The sequence below is a fragment of the Drosophila eugracilis genome, unplaced genomic scaffold (assembly GCF_018153835.1).
Source record: "Drosophila eugracilis isolate 14026-0451.02 unplaced genomic scaffold, ASM1815383v1 contig_90, whole genome shotgun sequence".
Classification (NCBI taxonomy): Eukaryota; Metazoa; Arthropoda; class Insecta; order Diptera; family Drosophilidae; genus Drosophila; species Drosophila eugracilis.
Genome location: NW_024573812.1, coordinates 3889338 through 3912414, shown reverse-complemented (window position 1 = coordinate 3912414; position 23077 = coordinate 3889338). Strand labels below are relative to the sequence as shown.

The window sequence follows — 23077 nt, the reverse complement described above, 5'->3', positions numbered from 1 at the left end:
GAAAGTTTCTATAATCATTTGACATTATAAAATAATTTTTAAAGATTTATAATTTATAATCCCTAAGGACTTAGATGATTTTGTTGTTTTTCAACTTCTTTATATTCCATTCCCAAATCCAAGTGTATATGATTTAAGATTTAAACTAAACTTAAACAGATACTTAAAGATTGGACAAGCCATTAATTAGTTTTAATAGCTTTTAAGCATTTATTAGTTTTTGAGGAGCAACATGGAGTGCCCCTAGCCGAATGCGGTCTTCGGCACTCGTACTTGCTTGTTTTTGCCATTGTCTTCATTTAAATATCATTTGCATAAAACATTTGAGCTTTAGTGTATCAAATTGAACTACCCAAGAGCCAAAACTAAAGCTGCTCTGAAAACTGGAAACCGAACTCTTTTTGGCTTTTGGCAATAGAGGCCTACGGCCCACAGACTTTATTTTTGGTCTAGAGAGCCGCCAGACGAATGGCGATTTAAAGCGATGGTCATTAATCTGGCTGATTGGCTATGATAGGGTGGCCAAAAAACAAGAGCCTATTGCTTAATTATATATGGGAACCCGAGCAGCAGCTGGGCAAAGGGGGGCGCCTCCAAAAATTAGCCAGCTTGGATCGGGTCAAAAGTTGAACATGACGCCATCTAGACTGTCGCCATGTGTCACTGCCAAGCGGAAAACAAATTAGCCCAGCGAGGAGGAAGTTCTGGGTCCACTTAAAGTGGTCGAAAGGGAGTATTCTCCCCCACACACTCGGACGCGAAAAATGGTGAAGGACACAACAGTTTGGTGTCCGTGGTGGACTCTCTCTTTTTAATTACACAAATTGCTAATGAACAATTTTCCGGTTGGTGCCAAAAATCCGCGGAGACTTGCCGTCGCCGAAGTGATTTAATTTCCGTTGAATTTGTTTTCCTCGAGAGTGTAAAAATAAAATACCAATAACACTAGGATTGTTGGTGTTGTCAAAAAGCTATGCAAACAAGCACTTAACCCCTTTTATTTTGACAATTCCATTATTTTCGCAGCGCCAATAAACCGAAACTGCAAATGTATTTTGAACAAATACACAAACACTCTCTCTAACGGAGCATTGTACATATACATACATAGACATACTCGTACATACATGGCCGCAATGGCATGCTGGTCATGCAACGCTGCGTATACGTAATTTAGTTGTTTGCCCGTTAATAGTTGACATGCAGTACATGCTGGCGTCATCAGAGGGCAAAAGGAAAATATATAGTTCGTTCCCCTTGAAACGGAGAAAAAAGAAAGGCAAAGAAGTAATGGCATTGGAAAATAGTTTCCCCATTCGTATGGGAAAATATTTCCCATTGGCTTGAAATGTGTTTTCAGGCTCTTGGAAATGATTCAGATTTATTTTAATATGTAACCTTTTTCATTTTAGCAGCCTTTCACTCATTTACTGTCTCTTCTAAAATATTATCTAAGGTTCAGTGAACCTCAGACATCCGTCTGACTTTAGTCTTATGAATTATATATATTTCGGTTTATATTTATACGATTATGGAAACACGCGCTTCGATTTTAAGCTAAGATAACGCCTAGATCCCTTTCGCATTCATTCGTTTCTGCTATTTGCATAACTATTTTGCATTATTGGTGCAAAAACTGATTAAATAAATATTTGGAATTGTGAAAAAATTGCAACTACCCCAGTCGTTGACTTTGCTGGACTTCAAGTGGAAATGACAAACTCTTGCCAATCGATTTTCAACATTTTTCGTTCGACGATGGGGCTCCCAGCTCATAAATTCATTCGCCGCGTCGGTATATATCTTTATAAATGTGCATCGATATATGTATGTATATATATAGGTATATATAGCTTGGCCAGATAAATCAACGGGCGACAAATTAATGCTGCAAATGAAGTGCAACTGCTGGCATCGAACGCGCGAGAGGAATCGTGGACCCACCTGTCCAGGATAACGATTATTTTCGCGCCTCTTGCCCGGACTTGCCTTCTCCTGCCCCTCGTCCGATGTCGCCCCAATATGCAGTAACAGTAAAAATAAATGAAGGCAGTCAACGTTTGCATATTTCAGTGGCTACCGCCGCCGTTTCTGCCCCTACTCAATATTCCCAGACCTCCTCCTCCTGGATTTTGTCGTTTTTCCTGTTTTGTTTCTCTCCCCGAAAAAAACCTCCCCAACTGCTGATATAATTACGTTGATACTGTCAATTTCCCAACGATCCATGTCCCATATCCATGTGCACTCCGCACGTTCGATTTCGCACTGTCGCTTTAAAGTCGTAAGCCAGCCGACCAGTGACTGGGATTCCACCGAGTTCGAGGGACTCATCAATTTTTACACCCGATTTATTGAGTGAGCCGTGGATGGAGGGTATATCTCGTAATTGGGGCTATCTTGGATGGTGGGAAAGTCGAGTTTCTTTAAGAAAATGTATAAGTTTTAGATATTTCAAGCAACGATTACGACATTTAGCAGGTAGAATTAGAATAGTCTTTCCCTAGATTACAAATTTAACTCCTATAATAATAATAAGCTGATATCATATAATCATAAAGAAATAATATATTAGTGTAGTGTAATATTTTTCACAAAGAAAAGGATATCATCAAGTCGAATACTGCCTACATTTTGATGACATTTTTGTTTTTTGCCACAGCATTTTCACTTTTTTCCCATTGAAGCATTTTCTTTTGCATACTTTTAGGCCGGCTGACTCGTGATTATTTTGTAATCCACGACGCCTAAAGCATTGATTACACATTTTCCGACCATCTGTCGGACAGGTTGGATTGGCAATGGAAATGGCCAATATGTTGGGGTTATATATTTTTGGGATGGCACTTTTGGGGCCGAAAGTATCGGACAGAGATGGGCTTGCCAATGGGTCGCAGCCATAATGCGCGTTAATCAGGCATCATTAACTGCTAATTAAGTGCGGTTGGAAGTGCAACCAACTGTCAATTGTTGGGTATTCGCCATACCTGGCTCCTTTTTATTTAATCGCCAGTCCTTCGGCATGACCGAGCAGAGTGCAATCAGGCTGAAAATTACCCAATCCAGGCCGAATAGTAGTTACTATTGGAATTTAAACTAATCGCTGGAGGGGATTAGTAAAATTGGGCATGATAGGTAGATGATGAGATGGGGACAGTTTATTACAATGTGAGCAGCTAAACAGTGGCATTATTTAGTTTTAAATATTCTTAATGAGATGGAAATCGAATTATAAGAATGTTAACCTATAAATATCCCAAGAAAAGTTCGAACAAATAAGTCAATGTTGGGAATCTATCCCAAAGTAAGTATAAAAAGGTATAAAAATCAAACTTTTGGCTAAAGAAGTTGATGTAAAATGAAAAAATACTTACCGTAGCCTAAAACAAAAACATAAACAAATATTTAATTTGCCCACCACACAAACTAATCACCGCTGATTGCAGTGCGGTCTGCCCGAATCGTCTCTAAATTGTAATTGCCTGTCAAATGATTTTAGTATTACCCATTCCCCTCTACCTCATAAAAAGGATCCTCTATGCCGCACAAAGCAAAAATGTGTTTTAATTCATTTAATTGAGCTGCCAATATTTGACCAGAATGCAATTAACGAAATAAGCCAGGACAATCAATCTATTGTGGTTTGGGCCAAAAAGAGGAAGGGAAAGGGGCGGTGGCGCATAAAAAAAAATGATTTTGTTTTAATTACGCAATTAATTTTAGTAGCTTTGCTGTTTGTTTTTGTGCTTTTTAATTAGTATGCGCAGTGGCAAGTGTAATATGTGGCTCTGCGGTTGTCCCGGAATGCTGCCTAGGAGGTTGGGTTTTGGGTTCTTCCAAAGTCTCAGCCACAGCCAGACATTTCCCTAATCAAATTGCTAAGGGAAGATAGCTCCGTAGACATTTGTCGCTGCATTTTCTTGTTAATTTTCCTCAACGTCTATAGTCTATAGTCTATGCTCTGTCGATGTCCTTGTTCTTGTGCTTAGCTCGCCTTCGATTTCATCCTGCCACTTGTTAGCAGCCACAAGTGGTCAGTGGTCGGTCTGATGAGGCCAATCCACTCGGTTCCGTCTTCGTTTCGATCTGCAGTTCCAGCTTCATCGATTTCGTGTGGGTGCACCGACAGAAATATTAACTAAATTAGGGATAAGTCATATTAAGTTACAGGTTACTCACCTAATGAGCTTAGCTTAAAAGGCATTACTTAAGTTGATTAAATTTGAAAGTTGGAGATGTGTTTTGGAGGAGGTGGATTTGGTTAATACATCCAAAAGTTAAGTTAATTTTTATTTCCCCGATGCCTAATATATTTATTTAATTCTCTAAGTTATTGGAAATAAATTCTTTGATTTCTAAGTGCATTTGAAAAGTTTTGAATCTAACGAGAAAAAATTTCCACATCATCAAAGCTCATTCCAGGCCATAAATTTCGTGATAAATGTGGAGTGGCAAGGACTGGAGTCCGCCATCGAATCGAATCCTTTGGGAGTGTTCCGCAACTTGCTTGCAACTCCTTATTATCCTCCGACTACACCCCTTTTCCCCAGCACTATCTGTCCGATGGCAAGTTGATTCCACCATCGTCTCGCCATCTCTCTTTGGGTTTCATAAATTTCCCACTCAAATGGCCAGAGAGAAAACTTAAGAGTTGCCCCACCCTCTGGCTTCCCGTGTGATTTGCTATGATTGGAAAACAATTTGAAGACTTTTCTTTTTGTTTAACAAATTGAAGGCGGAAATTTTTTATTACGAATCCCCGTGGGAATTCGTTAGGAAACTGTTTTTCGTTGGGCTTTGGTAAGTTTAGAAGCGGTGACGGTAGACGCGACGACGGATGGTCTTGTAGCGGTATCCATCATTGGAAGCGGGCTCGATCTCCTCCAGAACCTGGGTGTTGGTTGGCTGGTAGACGGGAGCGGGAGCTGGAGCTGGGTGGTAAACTGGGGCTGGAGCCGGAATGCTGATGGGAGCAGGAGCGGGCTGGTAAACTGGAGCTGGAGCTGGGGCAGGGTGGTAAACTGGAGCTGGAGCTGGGATGCTGATTGGTGCAGGTGGGACATAGGTCCTCACGGGAGCTGGGGCTGGGATCACAACTGGAGCTGGAGCAGGGATGACAACTGGAGCTGGAGCAGGGATCACAACTGGAGCTGGTGCAGGAGCTGGGATCACGACGGGAGCAGGAGCTGGCTGGTAAACGGGAGCTGGAGCCGGGATGCTCACTGGGATGGGAGCAGGGGCTGGCTGGTAGACCGGAGCTGGTGCTGGTGCAGGAGGAATGTAGGTGTTGACGGGGGCTGGGGCAGGGATCTCAATTGGAGCTGGGATGCTGATGGGAGCAGGAGCTGGGGCAGGCTGGTAGACTGGAGCAGGGGCAGGGATACGGATGGGAGCTGGAGCTGGCGCTGGGTGGTAGACCGGAGCTGGAGCTGGGATGCTGATTGGTGCAGGTGGGACATAGGTCCTCACGGGAGCTGGAGCTGGGATCACAACTGGAGCTGGGGCTGGGATCACAACTGGAGCTGGGGCAGGAGCTGGGATCACAACTGGAGCAGGAGCAGGCTGGTAGACCGGAGCCGGAGCTGGCTGGTAGACAGGAGCCGGAGCAGGCTGGTAGACCGGAGCCGGAGCCGGGGGAGAGTAGTCGTATCCCAAGTGGGAGACATCGCCATAGGCGCAGGCCAGAACGGCAAAGGCAATAACCAGGAATTTCTGAAAAGCCAAACGAAAGGAAAGCCGTTAGTAAAATATAATCCGTGATCCTCCGCCTAGTGGGCTAGCTCACCATGATGACAGCTGCGATCTGTTACTCCAAGAGCGTTTGAGTAGCTTCTGTCTGAAGAGGCTCAACGGCAAACTATTTATACGAGAGACCGAGCCCAAAATTCTGCAAGCCAAAAACTTGAACTGTACCTCTGGACCGACCGCAGATCATCATCGTCAGCATCAGCGGCGGTGGCGGCTCATCTGAATATTCAGCGCAGATGAGATATTTTTCGTTTTCTTTACTGGTTTTGTTTTTGGGGGTCGTTAGAATGAAGTAGCAGCAGACGCATTCGATGGGTCCGGACTTAATTGGCTTATTGGAGTTAAGGAATGAAGATTAACACGCTGATAGATAGATGGATTATGGCCATAAGCCGGGCTAGTTGGCAACACCCAAAGTGACTTTTAGATGACATTAATCTGCTGCAGACTGCTAACGGCATATTTTATGGGCTCATCGGAGGTTTTATTGGGCAGTTGGATTTATAGATTATTCGTATTTTTGGCACATGCGTCAGGTGTAGCCGGAAATTTGCAATATTTGGTTTTAAGGCGAATGCAGACGCTGAAACTGGTTGGGTTTTTACGACTAGTTCGACAAAGGTTAGAAGCTATTGTTCTGGACTTAGAGAATCAGAAATTATTCATCTGTTTTTTGACGATGTTCTTGCAGACCTCTTAATGGAATCTTTTGTCTAGAATTAGAGGCGCCCACTATCCATAACGGATTTAGAGAAGATTATGCTAATACTGTGCTGTGTATGTTTTTACAAAACAAACAGATTTGTCTGTTAGACCTATAATTTTGTTATCTAATGAACCCTTGGTGGTCAATTAATTTCCCTAAACCAGTTGCCCACGATTATGGTCGTAAAAATAAGTCTAGCCTAAAATTATGAACTTAACTAGCTGATTTCAAGGTTACCTCCATTTATGGTTCAACGTTTCATAGGAAAAAGATTCAAAGAGTTTATAATTATATATATGATCCACACCTCAGATAATTGCTTGGACCTTAGCCATATACCATTTCATTTTCATAATTATGAATGCTTCATTGCTCTCTGAGTTGGCTTAAATTATTTCCTCTTCATCTTGATTAAATGTTTTGATATTCCTCGCCTCTTGCTTACCTATTTCTTTAATTTGTCTCCCTAGCAAATTGCAAACTAGTTAATGATTTAGTTTTTAAGTCCATATACTGTCCGTCATCTGGTGTTTGTTTTGGCAGAAGGCAGATTTGTTCGGGGTGTTGCTTGAACTTCAAGTGCAAACTCGTTAATCACATCATTCATGGCCCGCATCTAGTCAAACATTTAAAAACTTGTTGTTAATTTTCATAGTTTAGTTTGGACTGCCAGGCATCCAAATCTTTTTTTATTTCTGCATTTGTTTAGATTTCATGTATGTAAATGCCGATCGTGTTAGACATGCCAGATAGCCAGCTTGGTGTTGGTTTTTGGCTAACATTTGCATGGCAAATGGCTTCCGTTATTGTTTTTACTTGGCCCGGTTTTATGGTTGTGCATAGCAGCAGATGTCGTTATAGGCGAATCCCAATTAAACCATTGTTTATTCACTCAGATGTTCATCCAAAATCGTTTGATAGCTTAACCAAAAGCCATCATAACTGGTTTCGATATACAAAACATTTCCTTGGTCTGGCTTAGACTATTTTCTGGCATTTTGTAAACTGAAATTTTCGGGGATTTCTCAGTTTTTGGTTTCCCGTAATTAAGATAGACTTGTTAAGTAGCCATGTAAAGGTCGATCATATGATTATTATTAATACAATTTACATAACTGAATACTAGCCGGTTTTTTCTTCTTCTCAGATACGCCAGTGGCAGTCTTTGTGTTAATAAGATTTACCGCGTTCTGCCCACAAATAACCTTTGGTTGTCGGAAGAAGAAAATCTCCTTAATAAATTGCTGTTCTTCTTGAGGCTTGAAAACGTCAATATGAAATATTATATGGGAGCATCCATTAGTTTGCTGTGAAGATCTTGTTGGAGTTTGCATAAATTTGAATGATATTAGGTCAATTCGCTCCCACAATTCAATGGTCACTATAACCGGTTAGCCGCTAATTTTGTTTTGCCCTTTTTCTGATAAGCTTTTGAATTCATAATTTTGTGAATTAAACATGCCGATTCGTTAGTAAGCTTCACAAGTTCATTAATTAATATCTATTATGTATTAGCTATTGGAAACATGGATGTGTTTCAAAGACACTCGTTTACAGACGTAAAGACGTAAGTTCTACCTACGTAAGAACTTAGAAGTACGTGAATTGCTACGTCATAACTAAAGCTATGAAAAACGCAGATGGAAAGGGAATATTTTAGATAATACTGCTATAACTATATTGCTATTACTATATATTTATATTACTGAATCAAATGATTATATTTCGTGTGTTTCTTAAACTCTAAAAGCTGCCCTCGCTTTGTGATTGTGTTAAGTGCTTAATCAAACTAGTTATATTTTAGCATCTAATTTTATATTCATTCAGTGAATGGCAATATAGAATGTAGATCCCATAAAACACTCACATTTAGTTTTGTTTTAAGTACTGGCATATTAATTTCGGTTGCCTTAACAAACCACAAAAAACTAAAAATAAAATAAAAGCTGCCAAAGAAAACAGAAGAAAGTGGAGAGAGGGTGATGGAAAGGGCAATGGGGTCCGAGTGGGTGATAAAAAAAAAAAAGGAGGAGTGAAGTTACGAGCAGTGCACAAAAGGCAACAACGGAAATGAAATCACGTACCAGGGGCGTTGTCATTCACAATGAGTGTGTGTGTGAGAGAGAGTGTGTGTCTTGGTGTTCAGTTCGTTGTTGTTCGCGTTGTTGTCATAGATGTGGTTGTTGTTGTTATTGCTGTTGAAGTTGTCAGCAGTCGCAGCGACGACAGAAGCTGCCATCTAAATATATATGTGTGCAGTCGAAAAATAAATAGTTTTTTCATATACAAAATATCTTAAATATTATCGATTTATTAGAAGGCCTAGAAGTATGCTATAATTTATATGGAACCTCCGTGATATTTTACTCTTACAGGTCTTGAATTTGTTTTAATAATTTAAAACGTACTTACAGATGCATTTTATTTACATGTTCTATTTTAAGTATTTAGATATAAATATCTTTTCCTTTTGCCTCTCAAAATCTCTGTCTTGCAAGCTTAACCCCCTTACTTTACACCCCAAACTTTTTGCTTTATTTTCTCACAGTGAACTTTCTTGTTTGTGTGCGAGAACGTCTAATGTCCAATTTCAATTTGGACTGGCTGGCTGACAGAGCTTGTCGCCGACCACCGCAAATGGCAAACAATGTATAGAAGGTGCCCCACCACCAAGCAATCCAACACTCCCCCTTTCACATACGAGGTGTGTTCAAAAAGTAAGGTGACTCTTCAAATTTCGCGAATTTCAAATTTTTCGATTATCGAAACCTTTTAGAAGTTATACGAGGTGTGTTCAAAAAGTAAGGTGACTTTTCAAATTTCAAATTTTTCAAATTTTTCGATTATCTTCAGTTTTGGGAACAAGAAAAAGTCACATGGGGCCAAATCCGGTGAATATGGTGGCTGAGGCATTATTGTGGTGTTGTTTTTGGCCAAAAAATCCAAATCCTTTGATCCATATTTTTCGATAGCAAAAAATCGCCGAGCTCGCAAAATAACTTGTAACTTTACGCCTCTCACAACCAAACAAAAGAGGATGTTCCATTGAAACTTGGTACAGATGTTAGGGAAGAGTGTACCAATATAACAAAACAAAAAAATCGATAATCGAAAAATTTGAAATTCGCGAAATTTGAAGAGTCACCTTACTTTTTGAACACACCTCGTATCTACAGGGTGCGAGAATAGAAGTCAGAGAGGTGAAGTTGGGAGCTAAGTTTATTTACTTTTAACACGAAATAATAAAGTTTACAAAAAGGAAACGTGCGCCGTGTGCTTTGCTGCACTTCTTAGCGTTATATCGTTATGCTCGTGCTCACCGTTCGAGGTGGTGACTGTACCTTTGCCTTTGACAAAAGCCATTTTCAGGGATTTTTAAGCGTACAAAGCGAAATTTTTAACTTTGAAAGAGAGAGAGAGTTGGGACAGAGAAAGTTGTTAATAGGTATACGAAAATGGAGTGTCCTATAAAAGTGAGTTTTATTATATAAAATAAAGAAGATTCATATAAAAATCATAGATTCTTAAGAGAAAGACTCTCAGGAGCTGTTAAAAAGGTGAGAGTTCTCTGTCAAAATAATTATTTGGGAGGTTCTAAGCTTATATTTTAATATTTAAATTTTAAAAGCCAAGGTTCTTTAACATATTTTAGAGGCAGTCAGCTTTTATAATGCCAAGCCAACTCCTGTTAATCCCGCCTTACCCTTATCCCCCATTTATCATCCTCCAGAAAGGCCACCTCTTTTTTTCCCAGAACCCCCTCCAAAGAAAAGGGAAAATTTTAACCAGCGCATTGCAGTGAAGGAAACTTTGTGCCCGAGTAGCAAAGACGAAAAAAAAGGTAGAAAAATTAGCGACATGCTGTGTGACGTGACTCGACTGCATTACGTAGCCGACCCGAAAGCCCGGACTTCTTGTCCTGCCAGATGCCTTTGACAACAAGGGGCTTGGCCACGCCCGGCCTAACGACACAACTAAATTATTTAAAAACTCTCTAAGAACAAAGAGGCTTTGTGCAATTAAATGCGTTCGCCAAGCTCCACGCACACATGTGACAACTTGTTCGCCGTCTCCGGACGAGCATCCCTTTTCCCTCAGTAATGTTAATAATTACACCGCAGTTTGGAGTCCACATGGACACATGTGTTAGTGGTGATGGCGGGTTACTTACTTGGATGGCATGGAATGCCCGGTGCTTGCGTGTGCGGCTAATTACAATAAATTTGCCCAATTATTGTCTGGCATTGTTTTGGCCCCTTACGGCGGCTGTAAACTCTCTCAAGTAGCTCACAAAGACCCGGACCAAGTTTCGTTGCCATCGATACGTGTTTTCTCTCTGTTTTTTTTTTTGGTGGGGAACTGAGTTTCCGTATCGAAGGAGCACACATTGCCGGCTAATTGTCTTTGAAATTATGATAAGAAGAAACTTTCGTGGAAGTTGAGTTACTTAAAAGGGTCAGCAGGGTCAGTTCGCTCGCATGTGATGATGCCACAATTGGAATGGGTAAGTGAGTGCCAAAAGGTTATTATTGAAATTGGCATAGCTCAAGGGGGTTTTTGGGTGGAAGTGTGTGAGGGGATTTTAAAGGATTATGATTGTGCTTAAGGGAGATTAGGGTATCATCTGCAAGTTAAGTTGATGAGATGAAATTACAAAGGATTTTTTTAAAGGTATCTTTCACCCGGATGCCTCATTTAAGTGCCGAATAGTTTCTGTTTTCTGCTTTGGAGCAACAATAAGTCTATCATTAAGGTATTATAACTTTTCTAACCTGGTTTTCAGTAACTATATTATACTTCTTCATATCACTTATCCATCACGATTGCCTGATGTCATTTCTGTCTCACAGATATTTTTAGCAATCATGGCAAATCAAAACAAATGTCAAACGATTTGCTTTATGGCCATCGCCTAAGAACGAGACTGCAGTGATTTGCCTGGGGAATACAGCCAAAGAGTCCTTCATTTTTATTATCCTAGAACATACAGCCCAGCCCCTTTTGCACCCCTTAGCTTCCCGCCCCCTTGCCAGCAGAAAAGGGTGCAACATATGCGCGCTTCATAAAGTGCCCCCCTGCTTCTGGTTTTCTTCTTTTCTGGTGCATGCCAAATGCCAAAGTAGATGCAGTCAAGTCGTGCGCCAGCTGAGAGCGCAATTTGGTAGAACAATACGATACGTATACGCCCAGTTGTTCTATGTCTTGCGACGCTGCACTGGGAATAATAATTAAAGAAAATGCTAAATCAATTAGTTAATATCAGTTCATAGAACTTAGTCATAATTTCATGTTAATATTTGAAAAATGGTAGAAGGAAGACTTTAAATTTGGTGCTAAAAATATATATTTCAAAAAGCTGACCATGTTTTCCTTTCAGTGTAACTGCTACTGGCATTTAGAAACGCCTTTGTCTTGGTTTTGGTCTTGCGCCTGCCTTCGCTTCTGCCAAATGCGCCACATATATATATTTTTTAGGTTTATGTCTTCGTTTCGTAGCAAATATTTCCATAGAGCCAGCGAGCGGGACAATAATGCATATGTCGGGGCCCGTTGTCGTTTTGTTTTATTGCATATTTATTTTTTATAGCGAAAGTAGCAAAATATAAATCGCTGTAACGCCGTGTGGGCCACAGTTTTTGGCCCTGTTTGCTGTGCTCTCTTTATCTTTTTTCCCTTCTTTTTTGTTTTGGCAGGCACAGAACAGCCATAAGCTCTGCCAATCGCATATGGGCCTCAACCAACCGTACACACACATCCAAGAGCAGCCTGTCCGGAATTAAGTTCTCGTTGCGCTTTTTGCCGGAGAGAAGCTACTGGGATCCCAATAAAAGTGTATAATGGCAGAGTGGTGAAGCAGAATTCAATCATGAAAGTTTTTCAATAATCCGCTTTGCCCCGATTGCATTTCAATTTGCCATCATTTTGGCGCAAAAACTTAATTTTCCACCAATTAGTTTTACGGCCAGCAGTTGGGTTGGGTAAAATCGTAATTGATGTGAGTGTCCCGCCTACAAAATATACATTTACACTCTGAGGAGTTTTAGCTGCTGAAAAATAGTTTCGGATTCAACTTTTTAGGTTCAATTATTGGTTTTTGATATGGCTGCTGATTGTTTTGAATAAGGTCGTTTGTGATTACGGCAAACGGTTTACAAAAATGTGAAAAAGTTTTAAAAAGAAGATTTTAAAAGAAGATTAAAAATAAATAATCAACTTTTTTGTTTTAGATGGCAAATTGATTGTTCTTTTCTGTTAATAATCACAAAGTAAAGTTATTTTATGACTTAATATTTAATACAAATATTTAATTCCTTTAACTCCACTCTTAAGACCACCATAATCTCAATGACCTCCACATTGCCTTGTCTTAGCGTTTATTTTAATGGCCTTTCCCAGGCATCATATGGCGTTCAAAAAGTCATTGAGCATTTTTATTGATCCCCAAACTCACACTCACACCCATATTGCGCATACACATACACTATTGGCTAACACAGACACCGACACCTGACGACAGGCGAAGCGGAATGGCCGCCAAAGTGAGCTCCGATAATGCTAATTTTATTCAAAGGTTATGCCATTACAATCCAGTGCTGCAGCCGGGACCAAAAAGCTGGCCAGCAGACAGAACTGAGAGATATATATATATATATAGGGGATAATGGCAGGGGCAAGAGCAGAAGATATGGGATATCCGGTAGGACGAGGAGCGATGAAGATGGAATGCAAGTACGTGAAGAAATTCACGAAAAATTACGATAGACGCCGGCCGAGCCTGATGCACACAAAATTGCAAATCGTGGCCGGAACGAAGACGAAGAAGCAGAGATGGCCCAGACCAGATGAGGCCAAGACTACAACTTGGCCAGGAGAAAGGTTGCATCCAAAAGGGAAAACTCGCCATGCAGCATTTATTGCCAGCGAAGCGTATTTGGCACATTTGATGCGGCGCATAATGGGGAACGCCATTAAATGTCCATTGACATGGCAGCCCAGGTCTGCTGGCCAGAACAGTGGGGCAAATCGGGTTTGTAAGGGATACAAAATTACAATTTGTTCTGTAAGAAAACAATGTTTATGGGGATTCTGTATAAGAAACTAAATTAATATATTTAGCTATATTCGTTTTATACTAAACTTCTAATTATGTTCAGCATTTGGTCAAGTTAGGAAGCTATTAACTAAGACTTAGATCAAATTTCCCACCCAATCTTAACACACTGTGCCAGCCGTGTGGACAGTAGTGGTGCAGCAGTGGTGCATCGCAAATCGAATGCGAAACGAGCGTAAATCGTGACCAGCAAGGATCTGCTTAGTTTTCTTATTAGCTGCGATTACATTTTATGTTTGTTGTTGGGTCAACATGGCGTATACTTCACTTCACTTGACTGCTGCTGCCGCTGCTGCTTCGGTTGCCAGGGGTTCGGTTTGTGTGCGTTATATACAGTTTGTATGTTTTAACCAAAGTCGCAGTTGTTTTTCAGCAGCTGCAGTTGTTGGTTTTGCACTTTGCTGGCAACGATTTTTACCAGCTTCTTGATTTTTCTTTTTAGTTGTTTTTTTTTTCTCCCTCCAGTACGTGGCCAAGTTGCAAAATGTCGAAAGTCGTCGTCGCATCAAATATGTTGAAAAGCAATTGGCAGGCGTTGGTACCGAACGCCCCTGTCTACTAATGCGCTGCTGTTGGAATTTCTTCATTGAGTACGTGCATTAAATATCAAATCACAAAAGAAAAATTCCTCCTCACTTGGCTGGCCGAAAATTAAATGCATTTCTGGCGTTGCATACTTGCAGGCGCGCGTTCAACTGTGCAGCAATTTACTTCTGTTCGCAGTTTATTCTCGATTTTTCTCTTGTTTTCTTTTTTAATTGTTAGAGGAAATACATATCGATGAGAATAGATATGTGTATGTGGCGTATGATTGTGGAAATCAATTTCCTGAAGCAGAGCCAACCGCAATCGGTAGACAAAACAAAGAGACATTCAACTACAGCAATGCATATCAATTGCCGCTGACAATTTCAAATAGAAAACGTCTCAGCATGCCAATACAAATGAATGAATAACAACAAGAACAACCCCGAGGAGCGGGAAAGCGGGTAAACAGCAAGGACACAAAACGCTGCCTGTCAACGACAAACTGCAAAACAAAGTTTTGCGAAAGAAAAAAAAATGTTGAAATCTGCAGGGAAAGGTGTGGAAGTCAATAATACCCTGTAGAATTTAAACTCATAGTCTTATATTCTTCCCTTTTCATGGCTAAATACCCAGTATAGACTTTATGTTAACTTTTTAGTAACTGTAATCAAGGTAAGGGTTTCATATTTCCCGCCAAGCTTAATAGGTTAGGTTATCTTAGTCTCCTAAGTTAGAATTCTTATAAAATATTTCAGTTTTCTTTTAACAATTCTTAGTTACACTTACTAACTAATCATATACTCTCCTCTTCCTTAGCCCAGCCCTGGGTAACCACATTGAAATGTAACTGCAATTGAGTTTTGGCTCCCCACTAACACAACCAGTTGCTGTCGTTTTGCTTTTCTATTATTTTTTCCATTGTCAATTGTCAATGAGTTTTCAATTGCCGCCAACTTGCATGTTTGAAGATGTCCCTCCACTGCATCCACTGGTCCTGAGCCGCCAATTGGGTTTGGTTCTTGCTTTTGACAGTCTTGGAATCCCCAACCAACCTCCTCACCAACCCATTTTCAGATCCTGTCAGTGGCAGGGCAGCTAATTCGCTTGTTTGTGGTTGCGATGGCAAAAAAAAAAAGCACAGCGGAAAAGAAGTCTTTGTTTTGACAGCCAAGGAGGCGGAGTTGTATAGGGGGCGGGTGTGTGACAAGTGGTGGGGCATGTGACCCACCTTCAGTTCGAATGTCCTGATATCGCTTTCCTATCCGCAAGTGTCATCGAATGATAAATGGTCGCGAATTTGTTTGAATATCGCGTGTTCGCGACTCTTTCTCATCATTTCAAAGTAGGTGTTGAAAGAGGGCGGCGACACGCCCTTTTCCATATTAATATGAAATGCAAACTCATTCGATGGCTGACAAGAAATGGGAATTGAAACTATCAAATGTGGGAATTGGTTGATAGGGGGAAAGGAATATGGAAAGCAGCTAAATATAGTTTTTAGAAAAATCATAGAAAATATAGTTTTATCTTTAGTTTTCCATAAAATATATATAAAAATCCCTCAGAGATAGTATATTATTTTTTAAGCTTTTACTAAGCTAAGCTTTTTTGCTTTCCCAGAATATTTGGAAATTTAATAGTCACTTTTCTTGTCACCTGAAAATCAATCATCTCAATAATGAAAAGCCCAAATATTATTGAACATCCTTCACTATTGCCAATCGCATTTACTTACCCCAATTCAGGGGGATATTGGCTAAATTTTGCATAGATATTTCCCTGGCAGCTGTGCAAACTTGCGGCAAACATCTGGCCTCCAAAAAACCAAAAGACCATGAAGGCCTATGTTGCCATACCACAGATACGACTATATATATATATACGGATCGAATGTAACTGCTTATTGTTTGCTGCACTCGCATTTCCAATTCCCATTTCCAAACAAATGAAAGGCAAGAGGAAAGGCCGTGCCGTGGAAAAATTTTCAATTGAAACCCATTGATGAGTCTATATCTTGTTCTTGTTTTACTTTTTGTTTTTATTTCACATATGTTTGTGTCAGCATTGCCAGCGGGTGGTTCCACCAGTTATCCGGAAAATGAGAGGGGAGAGAGTTCTTTTTTTCTGTTTTTTTTTGGGGGGGCGGTAGTGCTGGGGCACAAGGCCGCGGCTTTTGTTGACATTCGCGAAGCGGACGCCCACGTAGAAGCAATTAATTGGAAAAAATGCGCAAATAGAGTGTCGTTGAATGGAGAACGAGATCCGGTTCGCGGTACCAGGTGGCTTCAGTTGACTTAACCTCCATTCTCGCCACCATTTCCCCATCCTCGACTGCGTCCATCGTCGTTGCCATTTCCATAGCTCAAAGTCTTTGAGCTGCTGTCTCCCCGAAAAACGTACAGCAAGAATAAAGTCCTGTCTTTCTCAAATGTCATTTGTCGTTGCTAATAGCCGAACATTTAGCGTGTTTCTTTACTGTCTCGGGGTATGACTCTTTATTGATTCGGCTAAAACTAGTATGTCTATAAACTAAAGACATTAACCGAAATTAAACATAAATTAGATTTAAGCGATTTTAAAGACAGAGTTGCTGAAATAATTTGTATTCCTTTCTTAAAGATATTTTTACCTAATTTTCTATCTTGTGTAAGGTTGAGTAAAAGCCTTTAAGCCTTCTTTCAAGAACTTCGCTTTAACATAAAAAAGGTTTTGTGGTAAGCTTTCTAGGGTATCAAACTCGTCTTTAAGTATGACAACCTTCCTATAACTCCTTTGGCCAGTAAAATGCATTTTGCCAATGGTTTGGGGTATGTGGAAAATGTGAAAATGTGGGGGGGAAATATAAACGGGACCGAGGGCGTTCCCCGAACTTTTCGTCGCTGTCAATGGCTTTTGTCTCGTGGCGCGCTAAAACTTTTCTAATTAAGTGGCAACGCCGGGTAGAGGGAACACGTTGGCCGATCCCCCCCACAAAGATGGAATAGGGTTTTGGCCAAGGCGAGCCATAGAGAGGCGGGGCTGGCGGGGTTGGCCACTTGTCCAGTTGGCCTACGAGCGGTCGCATTACAATAAACTGTTATGGGTGGACTTTTAATGACCAGCTGGCTGCTCCGTTTTGCTGCATTTTCCTAGTCGGGGCGTTCGAGGAAAAAGGGGGCGTGTTAATGGTTATCGCTGTAGTTGCTGTTGTTGCTGTTGCGGTTGGCCAGCATTAGTTACAAAATGTCGTTAGCCAAATTATTTGCCATGTTGGCGGAAAAATTTTTATGGTTTTATCACAGTATAGTCGTGGGATCGGGGGGCAGGGAGTATTTCAGTGCCTTGCACGACTAATTGCAGTTGAAATTTTGTTTTATGCGCACGCGGCACATTAAGTTTTATACGTTGTGTCGCATTCGAAACGATGGGCTGTGGGGGGTTGCCTTGGGGGTGGCATTTAACTAGCAAACTGTTAAGCCTGATAATTAACTTGAGCCTAGTTAGAGTCACAGGAAATATGACATTTGGAAAGTGCTCCGAAAGTGGGCGAAATCTTATCAGAAGAGATTTTATGATGCATTTAAAAGGGAGTTTAAGGGCATAATTGCGGTCAAGCGGAGCGATGGAAATCTTAAGTGCCTGAAAATCGTAGTTTTATGTCTTTTGGGGTTATGATGGAAGAGTTTTTATTTGTATTTTAATGTGTCTTACTCTAGGAAGAAAGTAAAGTTCGTCATTTAATTCATTTTATGAAGTTTTCAATTAACTAATGGGTTTACCAGGAAGAGAGGTTGAGGGTTCTATTGATCATGGATTAATTAAGTAAAAATATTAAAAAAATATATCCAAACATCGAATGTATATTCTTTAATATAATAAAGTTCTGGGAAATATCATAAAAATAAAATACAGATACTGTAATAGTATAAAACTCACAACAGGTCAGTTTTTTTCGTTTATGTCTTTTATTCTCCCCACTGCTGTTCACGAGAGTCAAATTCCTGTTCATTCTCGCTTGCTTGTCCATGAGCGAGATGGACATATATCCAAAACGATCTCTTAAGACTAACATACATGATAGAAAGAGATAACAGTATATGTGGATATTTTTTACAGTTAAGTTGTTTCTTAATTTATCTTACAATGGGTCTTATACCTACACCTTATGCTAAAAGTTGTACAGTGGGCCTTAATAGTTAAATTTGAATTTAACTTTTTAAATCAGCATTTTCAGTTCGATTTAATCTTTGAAGTAAATTACTTTTAAAACCAACACTTACTCTTCTATCTTAGTAATAAATGATTCCCTCGAGATACGTTTAAATATTTATTTAAATAATTTATGACCCTCTTTCATTACATTTTCACCTAGCTGAATATGGAAACATTTCATACACATACATATATACTTTTGCGGGCCTGTCTGATTGTCTAACCTCCATCCAATCGGTTGGCTTTCGTGAGCCGAAAGCTTTAAATATTTAACCGCTGCTGCTGCTGCATGCGGCTCCCATTCGAGCTCCAGTTCTGCCGGCTTTTATTGCCGGCGTTCCTGGCTGCCAGCAAACCGCATGCTGTTGTAGATTAAGCCACAAGACTTTCCCAGAAATTCACTCCAATAACGGCGCACATGCACATGGCCAGAAGGAGCCGCCATGGCCGACTCTATTTATAGTTTGATGTTGGATTTTATTTTCAGTGTTTTTGGTTTTGTTTATTTTTTTTTTTTGGTGTTTGTACCAGCCGTTGGTCGCTGTACCTCGATTAAAGGGTCGAGTGTGTGCCTATGTGTGTGTGTTTGTGTTGGCTGGAATTTATATTATTGCATGCCAGAGACTGACGCTAACCCGGCTCGAATTTCCCTGCCTCCCCTCATTTTCCAGGGTGCTTTTGTGTTTCGGATAGCGAACAAATCGCAACATTACAGCTTCATGTTGTATTCGTTTTTTATTGATATTTGCGGCATTACAATTGTTGCGCTTTGGCTTTCGAATTTGTGTAGCATACTTTTTGGCCTTGTTAAAACCTGAACTCCTGACTTCTCGTCCAAAAAGGGTGGCCTTGCGGGTATATTTATGGAATCAGTGCGAGTACTCAATTAAGGTCCGCTCACCTGTCAGCCGATCATCCTTCAAGGGCCTTTTGGTAAAAAATAAATACAGTAATATGATACATTCAGAATTTTTTCATAGTTGGTTTACGATTTGATCTTGGTCTATACTTTTAAAAATTATTAAGTTTTTATTGTTTATTATAAAAAAGTAAATAGATTTTTGTATATTTCATTATAATCATAAATGTATTTATCCCAAAGATGTACTTTTTGAACCTTTCTATGCAGTATTTTCCCACCGTGTATGAGCAACATTTGCCATGCCAGCATAAAAACGTGATGGCATTCGATTTTTTGCCAGCTTAAAAACTCATTCATCAATTAAATCGACACATTCATCAAAACAATTTCCCCCACGTTGATGTCAACATGGCTTCACTGTGGTGACGTCAATGGAGCACGTGTGGAGTTGACTGTACATATACTAGTATATACATATATATATATCCAAAGATTGTAAATGTGTGGGAATGACATATGTGAAATGGGCCTCTGACTTTTGGCATTTCATTAGTCTGCATGGGGATTATGAAGGCCCATGAATGTCGAATTGCTGAGGTCAACTTGTGCGACTTGTCAAAATGGAATTTATTTGATTTTCACTACAAAAAAAAAATGGAAAGTGATTGAAGGGGTTTCCTTGAAATCTATTAAAACTTTAAATTGGTGAGAGTACGTGATGTGAAGAAGTTCCATTAGCATGGCTTAGATCATTTTTCATTTAGCTTCCATAGCCTAGACAAAGAAAAAGTAGTTTTTTTTTTTGGCTTTGTGCTGGTTGTTGTTGCGGGACCTTAAGGACTTCACACTTAATTGCTTTTTCACGCCTCTCGCCACCCGGAAGGAATATTTAATACTCCACGACGTTCCACCATTGACGGGCGGCCACTGACAGCAGCTGTCAACTCAGTTTGTATTCACGGCGAAGACAGCACCATCTATCCGCCAAAGAACACCCAACCACCCACTCTAACATCCCACTCCATCCCCCATACCGTCACAGCCATGGCCTGCAAATTGCTCATTTCAAGGCTAATTTGTTGGCATATATAGACACGGGAAGAGACAAAAGGCAGTAAATACACTGCAGGATATAGGAGTGACTTTGGGGAACAATTTAAAAATTGTAAATATAAATAAAAAATATTTCATATTCCTTGATCGGGTTTACTTATCAGCTTAAGTTCTCTTGCTAAATTATATTAAAATTCAAACTTAAAAATCCATAAGAATAGAGAAAGTTGTTATCCAAAATCTTTCCGTGTAAATATCTAAAGTCAGCGCATAACTTGCCCCATCAAGGTGGACCAAATTTGTCAGGCAACAGATGCATAGCACCCCGTCCGCCTTGTCCCCCCCTTGCACTTAATTACTGCGCAGTGTCAGCTAAATAAATTTATTTACATAATTTTAATTAAACAAGCGAACGGAAACTGTCACCCCAAAAGTCAGCCTGTCTGTCAGGGTCAAGCATGCGTCTGTCTGTCTGTCTGTCTGTCAAGGTGACAGCGGTAAGAAGAAGAGAGAGGGGAGGGGACACCTCCCACCAACCAAATCACCTGAGGGGTGAAGATGATGATTCCCTTTTTTTCCAGAGGGGTGGATCTGTTGCCAATTTTGGTGTGCTTAACGATATAATTAGATTGTTTTGTGGATGGTTTTCCTTTCTTTTTTTTTTTTTTGGTTAGCTGACTGTGATTTTCAATATGCCAGGCAGGCAGGTGAACTTCATGCCACCCACCACCCACTGTAGTAGTCTGATGTTTCGTTTTTTTTGGCTTTTGTGGAAGTTGCGGAAAATTGGGGTGACAAACCTCATTAATTACAAATGACTTCATTTCTTTTGTTTAGCGAGCATTCAGGGGATTCCCATTCAGCGAGTCTCTGAGGTGTGAACTGTGTGTGGGTGAGTGTGCGAGTGTTGTGACAGCTGAAGGGCAAAAGGCAATGGATATTTTCCTTAGAAGTGCCAGCCAATTATCATGTTGATGGGAAGTTTAGTAAGAGAGAGCCACTGGAAAGGGCAATGAAAACTTCTGGACTTTTCGGGGATGTTTCTGATACAAAAATAACCTAATATTAGACCAGCTCTTAAAAAATTAAATAGTTAGGTATTAGTATTAGTGAAATTTATTTCCTTTCAAGCCAGCTTAGCTCACCCAAAAGCCTCAGCCAAAGAGGAAACAATTAAATGTATAAAATATTTGTTTTTCAGCTGAGCCGAAGGCTCTTTTAGTCCGGACTTAGTTTATTTTTCCAACTGCGATGAGAAGTTAGACGAGGCGGGGAGGCAGGGCAGAGGGAGGGGGCAAGGCTTTTAGCCAAAGTCCCCAGTTGCTTGTAAATTGTTCTATGGCCGCCAAACACATTGCGAAATGTGACAAATATGCATTTGGCAACAATAAATTTTACGACCGCAGTCGCCGTCGAAAATATTTCACACAGCCTCAGAGTCTGGAGTTTGGTTTGAAATTTCGGAGGCGGGGTTCGGCTATAGTGAAAAGGGGGAGTCGGCTAGGGAATAACTCCATATCCATATAAATATAAATTAGCATATTTTGCGGCGCCAATGTGGCGGCTGCTTCGGCAACTGCAATTTCCCTCCATGGCCAATTGTAATTAAATTGTCGCGAGGCCAGAAAAACGAACATATATGCATAAATATAATTGCTAGATTTTATTGCTCCAATGAAGATTTTTTTTATATATATTTTGTAATTCAATTTGCCTGATTTATGCCAACAGCTCAATCACAATGCCAACTGCCAAACTGGCTGCGTTCCGCTGATTTGTTGGCCTTGTTAACGCCAATTTATGGTCGATGCCTGATTATTGCCAATTAGCTGCAATTGTCCCCACCCCTCTTGGACACCCCTTTCGACAATTGCATTCATCCCCAATCGGAGGGTTACAAATTGCTGGCTTATACAAAAAAAAGGCCAACTAAATTTTGAGTGCAGTTACTAGCCAAAAAACTTAGCCACAAAGCGCCTGCGCTATCAAAAACTATCTCAAAAAGGAAAAAAGAAAAAATGTTTTTGAGTGCTGAGCTGGGGAAAACAGCTCAAGAGTAGGCACTCAACTGTGAGTGGAAACTATAATACAAACTACTAGAAAAGAATTTATTTTTAAAATGTATTTGAAAATCAGTAGAAATGATCTTTAAAGTTCTTTATAAGAGGGCTAAAGGCCTTCTGCGATGATAGCCTTTGTTAAATTAAAACACAATTTGTTATAGAATGCATTTTATTTTACATATTTTTCTACTTTCCATAAGAAGGAGGAACTTTAGGCAGGGCCACCATGGTAATGCATACGATGGTTAATAGTACTAGTGCTAGCTTCATTTTGTTTGCCAAAAAACAAGTAACATTCGCTTTCTTAAGCCTCTACTTTATATACTTTTTGCCTTATTAAACTGTTAATCAATTTGACTTTAGCCTCGCTTGTCAAGCAAATCAAATTGTAAATCGCAGAATTAGTTATGTAAAATCTGGCATTTTAAGTTGTATAACTTTTCCCATTTAATCTGTAAAGTATGGATAAAGGTGGCTAAAATCTGGCATTTTAAAAATATTTAATATTATAATAGTTTGTTTCATACTCCAGCTAGCAAAGATATCGCTTTTCCTCTTAAGAATGCTTTTAAAAGTTTGACAAGTCTTAGAGAGAGTAGACAACTCAATCTAGATGAGGCACTAAGAATAACAAATGAGTTTCTTATACTTTTCAAATATTTTCATTATTTTATTTACCAATAAACATTTTACGCTTTAAGTACAAATATTACTTTAGTTGCTAGTCTAGTTTTTTTTAATGACTCTCCTTTACTGCCTCCTGTTTTAGTTTAATTTAGTCCAGCATAACGAAATCGTTAGGGCGCCACATGCAATAA

The 23077-nt window shown here is 39.9% G+C and overlaps 1 protein-coding gene across 1 annotated transcript; it reads right to left on the bottom strand.

Annotated features, from left to right (window-relative positions):
* Nucleotides 1-4711: 4711 nt before the first annotated feature.
* Nucleotides 4712-5836, bottom strand: LOC108113297 (skin secretory protein xP2). Its single transcript, XM_017223848.2, has 2 exons — nucleotides 5783-5836; nucleotides 4712-5709 (listed from the first exon to the last, which is right to left on the bottom strand). Exons 1-2 carry the CDS (start codon nucleotides 5783-5785, stop codon nucleotides 4804-4806), a joined length of 909 nt encoding a protein of 302 aa, XP_017079337.1. The 5' UTR covers nucleotides 5786-5836; the 3' UTR covers nucleotides 4712-4803.
* Between the last annotated feature and the right edge of the window lie 17241 nt (nucleotides 5837-23077).